The 10,180-nt window shown below is 37.8% G+C and overlaps 2 protein-coding genes across 5 annotated transcripts; one reads left to right on the top strand and one right to left on the bottom strand.

Annotated features, from left to right (window-relative positions):
* Positions 1 to 2,391: 2,391 nt before the first annotated feature.
* LOC146373443 (acyltransferase PGAP2-like) lies at positions 2,392 to 4,807 on the bottom strand. The gene is made up of 5 exons (XM_084949947.1): positions 4,127 to 4,807; positions 3,779 to 4,028; positions 3,423 to 3,529; positions 3,213 to 3,321; positions 2,392 to 3,061 (listed from the first exon to the last, which is right to left on the bottom strand). The coding sequence occupies exons 1-5, from the start codon at positions 4,292 to 4,294 to the stop codon at positions 2,931 to 2,933; spliced, it is 765 nt and encodes a 254-aa protein (XP_084806073.1). The 5' UTR covers positions 4,295 to 4,807; the 3' UTR covers positions 2,392 to 2,930.
* Positions 4,808 to 4,946: 139 nt separating this feature from the next.
* chrna10a (cholinergic receptor, nicotinic, alpha 10a) lies at positions 4,947 to 9,032 on the top strand. 4 transcript variants are annotated; one of them, XM_084949944.1, is made up of 6 exons: positions 4,947 to 5,381; positions 5,650 to 5,775; positions 6,370 to 6,515; positions 6,703 to 6,857; positions 7,362 to 7,894; positions 7,977 to 9,032. In XM_084949944.1, the coding sequence occupies exons 3-6, from the start codon at positions 6,513 to 6,515 to the stop codon at positions 8,675 to 8,677; spliced, it is 1,392 nt and encodes a 463-aa protein (XP_084806070.1). In that variant the 5' UTR covers positions 4,947 to 5,381; positions 5,650 to 5,775; positions 6,370 to 6,512; the 3' UTR covers positions 8,678 to 9,032. The 4 variants fall into 4 exon arrangements, with proteins under 4 accessions (XP_084806070.1, XP_084806067.1, XP_084806071.1 ...); XM_084949941.1 differs by lacking the exon at positions 5,650 to 5,775 and having other exon boundaries at positions 4,947 to 5,369; XM_084949945.1 differs by having other exon boundaries at positions 4,947 to 5,369; positions 5,650 to 6,515.
* The last annotated feature ends 1,148 nt before the right edge of the window (positions 9,033 to 10,180 follow it).

The raw sequence follows: 10,180 nt of genomic DNA, 5'->3' as shown, positions 1-10,180 counted from the left end.
TTTAATCAACTTTAAATCATGCTTTTTATTTGTTTTTGTTCTTTAATGTCTCTGTAAAGCACTTTGAATCACCTTGTTGTTGAATTGTGCTATATAAATAAACTTGCCTTGCCTTGCCTTGCTTAGATACATCCTCGTCCTGTGCATCTCAGATTGCTGGCTCATCTGTGTCTTATTGAATGAGACACCAATCCAGGTTTTGCTTGGCAGTTGCTCACAATTTTAAGCAAGTCAACATGCCAGCATTTTAAGCTGGATAAATGTAATCCTATTCTCCACCACATGTGTTGTTTCAAAAGGAAGGCTACATCCCAGGATATTCACAGCAACAACACAACTAGATGTGTGTTAGGACAGGTGTGGACATCTGCTGCTTCACTGTGAAAGGCTGGAATGGTGTGACCTCTGTCCAAAGGGTGTGTCGAGGTGGAAATCCAAGAAGTGCAATACGTTCCTGTGCTTGAATGCACACCAGCAAAGCTTGGCAGGACACCCCTTGAAGTAAAGGGGATCTAATGCCCCAAAACATGCTGCTCTGTTGAACCAAGATACATTTGAAGAAGGTTTATGGCTTTTGCTGAGAAATTTTAAAAGTGTCCAAAAATTTTATTTGACTGTTACTAATCTGGTTATCAATTCAGAGTTATACTATAAAGGGAAACCTTGACTGTTTGATAGAGACCTCTATTTAAAAGAATAATGGTGCTTGAATTAAAAAGAAAAATATATTATTTGTTGTTACTTTTCTTACTCATTTTTTTTTTTTTTAGAATTCCTGTTATTAAACACATGTACAGACTTTGCAGAGTATGTCTGCAATGTTGACTGTTTGGGCTAACACAGGGTCCTGTAGCTTTCCTTTAGAGTAAACCTGCACACTGAGGTATTTTCCAAGTCATGCCAGTATATTATGGTGAATATCCTTAAGTTTGAGTGCAAATAAAATAATTAATATTGGAGGAAATTACTGTCATCACATCATGGTTCATAGGTTTCAGGATTATATAGCTTTTGTTAAAATCTTTAATGACATATTGAAGATATTTACTGACTACTTCATCTGAAAACAGAAGAACAAAGTAATAAACTTTTAGTGATGCGCTTCACGTACATTTGTCACATAATATTTGATTAATATTATTGATTGATAGATTGTTTAATATTAGAACCTACACAATATTAAGCTTCTTGCCAGTAACCTGAGGATCATTTGCATCATCTGGTTTAGATATATGGGTGGATTATAAGAAACTTCAGAGCAGTGCAAATTCAATCATATTGCAAGATATATACAGAGGAAATATTTTGAGACTACCTTACAATCTTGGTGGTATAATACAAATGAACAGTAGCATATAATGATGTCTTAAGTCAATCATAAGTTGAAGTGCATATATATTTTAAGTTCTGTTAGAACGATGAAATAACCTTTACAGTGATTTGTTTATTAGACACAGCACAGTTTGCACAAATATGCAAACAATTACATTTAAACTTTAACCAGACAAATTTATTTCCATGTGCAGGAATTCCTTTGTGCATACATGGAAAGTGTAAGGCCTAAACAGGACAGGCACCAACAGATATGGTACTGATAATGGTATAACTAGTATAAAGAGATGCGCTGAAGTTGTGTAAAGGTAGTCAGGCTAAACAAACTTAAATTGTGCACCCTAAATTAAATTTGCCAGTTACATAGGTATTTTTAGCTGAACCTTCCTGGTATTGAGATCAGATAATATAGGCTTGTGTATTGACATTATAGGCTGATCTTAACTTTGAGCTGTAACCTGCCAATTTAACCATCATCACAAAAATGTGAATCTATCCCTAACACAGTGTTAACAAGACCTGAGTATTATCAGTTTCACAAATATAGGACTTTCTCAGGTAAGTTATTCACTGTATTGGATTATTTTACACGGTTCATTGATTGATTGATTGATTGATTGATTGTTTTTTTTAAATTTAGGTACTTTAATTTAATTTGATTTTATCATGTTTTTCCTAAATCTGTTGATATGGCATGTCAATCTGGAGTATACTCTTTCATTTAAATCTACAGGTTTTTATTGGGGGATTTAATTTTGGTGCACAGCGAAGAGTTAGGTAATCAGGACACAATAGTGTGCACAGTTCCTCACATATTACTGAGGAAATCTGATTTGAAAAGTGTTAAATTAACATTTCAACTGCCAATATTGCAGAAGTATTTAAAGTTATGATTTACTGAACTTTATTATGTCTCTGTTTGTGTTTTAAAAGCCCGACTAGGAATGGGCATGGCAAACTAGCTAAGATTAAAAATACTCTGGTGTGTAATGTGGTTCATGTAATATACTTGCCCTTAAAAAATAAACCATAAATAAGTAACAACATAGAATAAAGCGCTTTGTCAACAGCAACCTGAATATTGCATTTTATTACATGAAAGTGAGTATCGGTGCCAATCTTTTTTGAGGACTCTAAATAGAGTGCAGTGTTTCTGAAGCTGGACACTAAGGCTTAGAATTCAGAATGCATCCATTTCCTATCCTTGAGTTTATATTTCAAAATAAAAGCCAAGCATACTTGAAGAACTATCACTTTACTTTGGCACATTTCTAGTATGACCACAAATTTGCTGTGCAGTGTATAAAAGTTAAAATGTCACATTACATAACATCATGTAGGTTGGTGAAGGCATCCATGAACGAGACACTGAGGCAAAAAAATGCACTTAAAGTTATCCTAATACCCCTACAGTAGCACATGTGCATATCTTATGTTCATTTGTCAGACATCATCACTCACTAAGAATTTGTGAGTGGTCATCATGGAAATATATGGAAAAGGCCTTCATCCCACTCTTCCGCTTCAGCAGGATCAAGGCTGCTATCATCAGGTGGTTGGGGGGTGGTACATGTAGTACCTAGTCCTTGACTTTCTAGTCAGAAGTCTTTATCCTCTGAAGATGAAATGAGCATGACCTCCCGGCTCTTAAAGTCCCACACGGCTGTAAGATGGAAGGCCATATTGGAGAAAACAACTAGATACTCAAACAGGGCAAAGAATGTGTAACCTGATGAAAGAAGAAACAGAGTACAGAAAAAATATAATTTGGTCAGAATATTGTGAATATTTGCATTACTGTAAATATGATGGTTGATGATTAATATTAATAAAGCAGCACACAATCCACACAGAAACATAAGGATGGGTTAAATACTCACTCCCTGATTCACAGTACATGTTGTGTTTCCAGTAAAAGAATCCGGCAAAAGCACAGAAGCATACATTGAGAAGTAAGAAACGCACTTTCCAGTGGTGAGACTTGGCATCCTGTGAGGGCACAACAAAGTAAACAAATACTGAAATTGACTGTAATTCTACAAATGATATGGCAGTTTTTAAGTTCTAGTGCCTCATTTGCTATTTCTTACCTCAGGACTTAAGGAATATTTCTTAATAGATTTCCATAAACGGCAGGTTATCAACATGTAGATTAGAGAACTTACAATGAACAGGACAAAACCTTCCTTATGCACAACTAAGGAGCAAAAACACAAAGAGGAAGGGAAATTTGACCAACAAATGGGAAGAACTTGTGATAATATGTTATTAAACTTTGCATAAATGCACCAACCACCAGTCATATTATACTTAGCACAACTGAAATTGCTTGTTTTTAATGTCCAAGAATAGGTAATAGTATTATCAGTATTATTATTATAGTATTACACTATAGTTGTACAGACAAGGCCTGTACAAAAATGCAAACTAAATTCAGAATACTCACAGTAAGTCTCAGTGGATGATACATATGTGAGCAACAAGAGTCCAAGGTTTTCAGATATAGAAAAGCCCAGGTTTAAACAGCTGAGTAAACTCTCTGGAAACCTGGTAGCAAAGCGAGCCTTGTAAAACTTGAAGTAGGTAAAAGCCACCAGTAACCTTGGTGCTGAGTGTAGTCCAATGCAGAATCGCCAAATGTGGCACTCAGGACTTAAGCTGATAGAGGCACTTATAGATGGCAGGTAATTAGGAACCTAAACACACATCAAGAATTTTGTTTAGGTTAAAAATATATAATCAATACATAATAAGGTATTGCAACTACTACCATAGAACTAAACATGCACATTACCTGGCAGTGTGTACCAGTGGCATCTTCAAAATGAAAAACAGAGGATATGAAGACACAAGTGATGAGCCCGAGCAGGGGTAGGCACACAGTCGCCAGAACACAGGTGGCGAATGATACCCTAATAACCAGGGGTCTTTCATGCCCCAAAATATTTGAACTTTGTAGCATTTTAGATTGCAACAGCGGGAAAAGAAACAATCGTGTAAAGATGATCACATACGGGATATAACGCTCTTGGCATCTGTAGCTATGCTAGGTAAGAAGAAAATAGACTGGAGATGAGTAAACATGTCAAGTACATCCATAAGGTCAATATTTATCTTGAACCTCTCGGGAACATTTCAGATTTAAAACATTCGCGTGAATTTACTGAACATGTAATGGCTAAATCCATCCTACCTTCATCCTGTTTACTGTTTGCCAGTGGTCTCTCCCAACAATACCTACGCTGTAACAATAATATTTAAGTATGCAGGGCGGTGGACGTGCATTTCTCAATCAGCTATCGTCGATCGCCTAAAACACTGCTCGGCTCATCCAGTCATTTTAAATTCCCGCATTTTAGGGGGTGTTTGTTTTTTTTTTGTTTGTTTTTTGCATTACGCGACCTCAGATGAATGCTCCGATGAGATGATAACGGGCCTGCGGGTGTAGCATCCTTGTCGTGTAAAACGAGTAGGTGGGGACCACCAGCACCCGGAAGAGAAAGTCGAGGAGGACAGTGTTGTGATTGCTACAGCATATATATTTCGACATAATGGAAATTATGTATTATGTAATTATTATCTTTTTTTTTTTAAATCATTGGCCAGATTTAGCCCGAAGACACGGAGCGAGAAATGTGTTATTATTTGTTTGTTAGTTGCCGGTAGCTCTCCGTGATGCTGAATCACAGCAAACAGGGGGACTATTCTTATTATCATTAATTCGCCACCAAAACCCCATCAAAGATAATACACAACACCACCTTTAACTCGCCGTGTTTGTGCAGGGTGTACACGTGGTCGTATCAGCTGGATTCGTTCTGCCCCGCCCCTTCCCGAGCGCTTGTTGGTCTTGTTCAGCACCGGATTACATCGCTGCTGACTTCCCCCATCGGTGTGTTTTTGTAAAGACTATTTTTGGCGAATAAAACGTGTTTGGGGACAGAGCAGTTCAAATGGTTCTCGGATGGAGGGCATTTGCTTCAGCAAGATGAAACAATGGCGAATCCAGACTTTATTCCGCTGGCTGCTGTGTGTCGGTATGTTGCCGAGTAAGTTTACGTTCGTTTTATTTTCTGTTTACCTCGTATAATCTAAAACGATGTCGGTATGTCGATCAATTTTGCGTTCCTATTTAGGTTGGTTTAATATCATATGAAAGGGAACTATATTAAAACTGTCCTAGCAGAGAAGAAAGCTTTAGATAACATTTTTCTATAAAGTGTGGTTGGACGTGTGATCCCAGTCATCTGTATTTCATTGTATCTATTATATTTTATAGAACATCCTTTTCACCTCATATTTCCTCTACCCCTCAAGCTGTTTCCCGCAATCCGCAAACTTGTTGCCAGCTGTTTGGGGATTTTGCTGTCATCATAATCCTGTAGACCTTCTTTGCATCCAGCTCAGAGGCTTTATTGAAACAGGACTCGAGGTTAACATCTGGTTAGTCCAAATCCATTGTTGACACTGGGAATAAATTTAGTGCTATAAACTAAGTTTCCTGTTGAAAACTCTTCCTGCTCGTTTCCTGATTGATTATTTTAATTAGATTTTATTTTAATGCGTGAATAATGGCTTCGTGCGTTTGACGAATATTTCCCAATACTTTCCCTCCAGGTTTAGGCTCATTTTTATTTGTTGTTTGTTCACTGGATTAATGTTGCATGTTGCACTCCATATACAGAGCTTTAGCAGAGAAAGTCACTGTTGGCAGATGTGTTTGGTCTATTTCTAGAGCCTTATAGAAGGGAAATATAGATTGCCATTGCCCTTTGTTCCCTACCACCATCTGCTGTACCATCCATATTTTGTCTCACATGCCCCACATGTTTCTCCCTTTTCTTGCAACCCTCTAAATCCACAGCACTGCCTTTGCTGTGCATGTCACTGGCTTGAAAATCTAATGATCCGTGATCACACCAGCATGCCTTTCATAGCAAACACATATTTTCCTCGATTAAAATGGAAATAGAATACTGAAATGCATCACATGTTTTGTGTTAACATAACTTTAAACTGCTTTGTTCCTTGCCCTAGCTTGTTGGTGTGCTCATGGAAGATATGCTCAGAAACTCCTAAAGGATTTGTTCACAAACTACACTAGCGCACTGAGGCCTGTAGACGACACAAACACCATCCTGAATGTAACTCTACAGGTTACACTCTCCCAGATAATTGACATGGTAAACTCCCACAGTGTACATAACTGTATGAGTGAAATTGATCCATGCAGATACACATATATCTGTAATGCTGTTTTGTATTTTATTTTATTTTATTTTATTTTATTTTATTTTATTTTATTTTTTATTTTTACTGTTTTAACTGTAATATTCCCCTTTTATGATCACCTTTCTCAATATTTTACAGGATGAGCGAAACCAAATTCTAACTGCATATTTATGGATACGGCAAGTGTGGTTTGATGCACACCTTAAATGGAATAAAGATGATTATGATGGCCTTGATACCATCCGCATACCGGGTAGTTATGTATGGAGACCTGATATAGTTCTCTATAACAGGTAGGTTGGATGGGCATAGAGTTCACAAATTCAATACTGTATCACGACATTTTGCCCAATATGAAATACACAAGCTAAACATGCTTTGAAGCTGTCATTTGTAGGTGTCCAGGCCTATGCCGGCTGCTTCTTATAGTCCAATAATGCAGCATATACAACAGTCTAGATAACTATAAAAACAAAAACATAAAATTTGAATTTTAGACAAGTGATTGAAAGAGCAAGAAAGTATTAGATAAGTAGGTGTAAAGTAATTCCATATAGTGATGCCTCCCATGGTTTAAAAGTGTCATTGAAACTAAAGGATGCTGAAACATTAAACATAATCATGTTATATTATTGAAAAGCTATAAAAACAGACACGATCCTAGTGTACTTGTGCCTTTCCAGTTTGAAACTAATCAAAGCTGTTTTTGTAAAAGACCTATCCAAAATTTGCTCCTAGTATGAATTTACAGTGTTGTTGAACATTGTTTTTTCAGCAATGATTTCTTTGTTTTTTAGCGCAGATGATCATTTCACTGGTCCCATGGACACCAATGTGGTGATTCGACATGATGGACAGATAATGTGGGATTCTCCAGCAATCACTAAGAGCTCATGCAAAGTGGATGTGTCTTTCTTCCCCTTTGATGCTCAGCAATGCCGGTTCACCTACGGCTCCTGGACCTACAACGGTAACCAGCTTGACATCCTTAATGCAATGGAGAGTGCTGACCTGGCTGACCTGGTGGAAAACGTTGAGTGGGAGGTGCTTGGTATGCCGGCTAAGAAGAGCATTGTTCTTTATGGTTGCTGTGCTGACCCTTACCCAGATGTGACCTACACACTGAAACTTAAGAGGAAAGCATCCTTCTATGTCTTCAACCTGCTCATACCATGTGTGATGATCTCTTTTCTGGCACCACTTGGTTTCTACCTTCCTGCTGACTCTGGAGAGAAGGTGTCATTGGGTGTCACAGTGATGCTGGCACTCACTGTCTTTCAGTTACTGGTTGCAGAGATCATGCCCCCCTCTGAGAATGTACCACTAATTGGTAAGAATCAAATCCCAGTATGTGTGATAGTAATGCACTACAAATCTGTTCACAGATTTTCTCATCTTATTTCCTTCCACAGGAAAATATTACATTGCAACAATGACAATGATTACAGCCTCCACTGCTCTGACCATATTTGTCATGAACATACACCACTGTGGCCCTGATGCCAAGCCTGTTCCCAAATGGGCCAAGAAAGTCATTCTGCAGTACATGGCCAGAATGTGCTTTGTTTATGAAGTTGGGGAGAACTGCATGTCACCTCAGCCAGAGAAACAGGAGCCTCCTCCTGTACAGAACACCAACTGCACCATGAATGGTCAGGCGGGACCGGGCACAGAGGACTGCATCTTCAGAATGGAGAGAGGACAAGAGATAGTGGGACCTATGCCCACAGAGGAAAAAGAAGACATGGATCAGATGCTGTCTCCTATAGGCTCAATCGGGAAAAACCCTACTAGCAACTACAGCTCTTGGAAGAATGGCATTTTTGCAAGCCTGGACTGTGGTGACTCAGGGGAGGGGAGGAGATGCAGGAAGGGAGGAGTGAGTGATGGAGAGAAAAAAGACAGAGAGATTTCCTGCAGCACCCAAAGCAATGAAACACAGCTCTTGCGTAACATAGAGTATATAGCCAACTGCCACAGAGATCAGAGGGCCACACAGAAAAGGACTGGAGAGTGGAAGAAGGTGGCCAAAGTTTTAGACCGCTTCTTCATGTGGATTTTTTTCATTATGGTGTTTTTCATGAGCCTTCTCATCATGGGCAAAACCATATAACTACAGACCTTTTCAGAAGGTTTGGTGACAGCATGAAATGCTGTTAATAGCATAAAGATTATTCCAGGTTAGGACAGGAATCATCCAGTATTATCAGATTCTGTAAAAGTTTCTCATATTTCCAGGAATGTTTGAGATTTCACCTCCTATTACAAACCTTTTTGTGAGTAGAATTAAATCTTTGATAAAGTTGTTGTTTATGGACTTTCTCCCCTTGCTATGTGAAAGTTATTCCACTCACCCAAGAAGTGGGAAGTTCTTTTGTCAAATCTATATATTTTATGATAATTATATTTTTTTCAGTCGTTCACTTTTGAGTTCTTCTTTTAATAAATAAAATACAGATGAATTTCTATACAGGAACTTTTATTTCCCCTTTATTTAAGGTGTTCATAAACTAATATCAACAAGCAACAAATAAATATTATCCGCTGTTGCTTAAGAAATGTCTTATTGTTGCAGGAAGATTTAAAATGTCCACATCCCAGAAAAGAATCAGTTAATTTACTGATACAAAATGAAATAGTGAAGTGATGAAATAAACATACAGATCATTTAAGCAGAAAAAACAGTTACTTGCAGTTTCTTTGAATACTTAATTAGCCACTTGAGACTGACTGTTGAAAAACACAACTTTTGAGCAGAAATAAACATGTTTTCGTCCTGGTTCATAAACCATTTAAGTCTCTATAGGAAAAATTCCCCTTCATAACAAAATTACAGGGTGATTTATTATATATTTGAATTATTTTTTATTTTTTTATGGCTCACCCATTTAAAATGCACTGTGACTTATGCAAGAGGTATTAAAGTGTTAAAGACGCATTGCTCACTTAATGAGACTGGGTGTCTGCACTAATTAGCAGGTATCTGTAATGCATGGTTAATTATAGATCTATGAATGAACCTAATGTTGTCACTTTTGTCTCCAAAAAGCCTAAATGGTAATGCCCATAATTTTCAAATAGAGGATCCAAAATGGGACCTCACGAACCGGTGATGTGACAGTAACTTTTATATAGTGGTCATCATTGTCATGTCACAGAAAGAGGGTTTTTCATTCAAAACAGTCAGTACCTGAGGCTTTTTTGTGTGGAGCTTATATATTCTCCCTGTTCTTGGGTGAACAGCTTGCTTCCTCAGTCCAAAGACACACATGTCAGGTTGATTGCAGAGATTAAAATCAGCTGAATAGCCCTGTGATAGACTGGTGATGTGCCCAGGGTTTATCCCACCCCTCACTAAAATAGGCTCCAGCCCTCCTCCAACCCAAAATCTGACAAAGCAGTTAAGTCAAAAGCAGTTACTATGGTTATGGTGGTGTTCTGAGAAAGTAAGGCCTCCAGTGAACCCTGAGAGGGTTTCAATGCTCTTTTAATGCTTCGCATGGCTTGTTTGACTAATTTATAAATCCATGAAAATATAACAGCTGGTATGGGTATAAAATAATTATACTAGCACAAGACCCTTTGATAGAAATTGTGTTACCAGTTTCTCTAAAAC

This window comes from Perissodus microlepis, chromosome 14 (genome assembly GCF_051167445.1).
Source record: "Perissodus microlepis isolate ML-2025 ecotype Zambia chromosome 14, ASM5116744v1, whole genome shotgun sequence".
Classification (NCBI taxonomy): Eukaryota; Metazoa; Chordata; class Actinopteri; order Cichliformes; family Cichlidae; genus Perissodus; species Perissodus microlepis.
This window is presented reverse-complemented; position numbering and strand designations above follow the sequence as displayed.

Bases quoted from the DNA above. Each gene is read 5' to 3' on its own strand.
- LOC146373443 (XM_084949947.1), bottom strand. From the start codon at position 4,294: ATGCTACAAAGTTCAAATATTTTGGGGCATGAAAGACCCCTGGTTATT. The intron at 3,530-3,778 runs GTGAGTATTCTG...TTTGCTCCTTAG, and splicing joins ATCATCCACTGAGACTTACT to TTGTGCATAAGGAAGGTTTT. The intron at 3,062-3,212 runs GTGAGTATTTAA...TTCTTTCATCAG, and splicing joins CATGTACTGTGAATCAGGGA to GTTACACATTCTTTGCCCTG.
- chrna10a (XM_084949940.1), top strand. From the start codon at position 5,297: ATGGAGGGCATTTGCTTCAGCAAGATGAAACAATGGCGAATCCAGACT. The intron at 6,516-6,702 runs GTAAACTCCCAC...AATATTTTACAG, and splicing joins TCTCCCAGATAATTGACATG to GATGAGCGAAACCAAATTCT. The intron at 6,858-7,361 runs GTAGGTTGGATG...TTTGTTTTTTAG, and splicing joins GATATAGTTCTCTATAACAG to CGCAGATGATCATTTCACTG.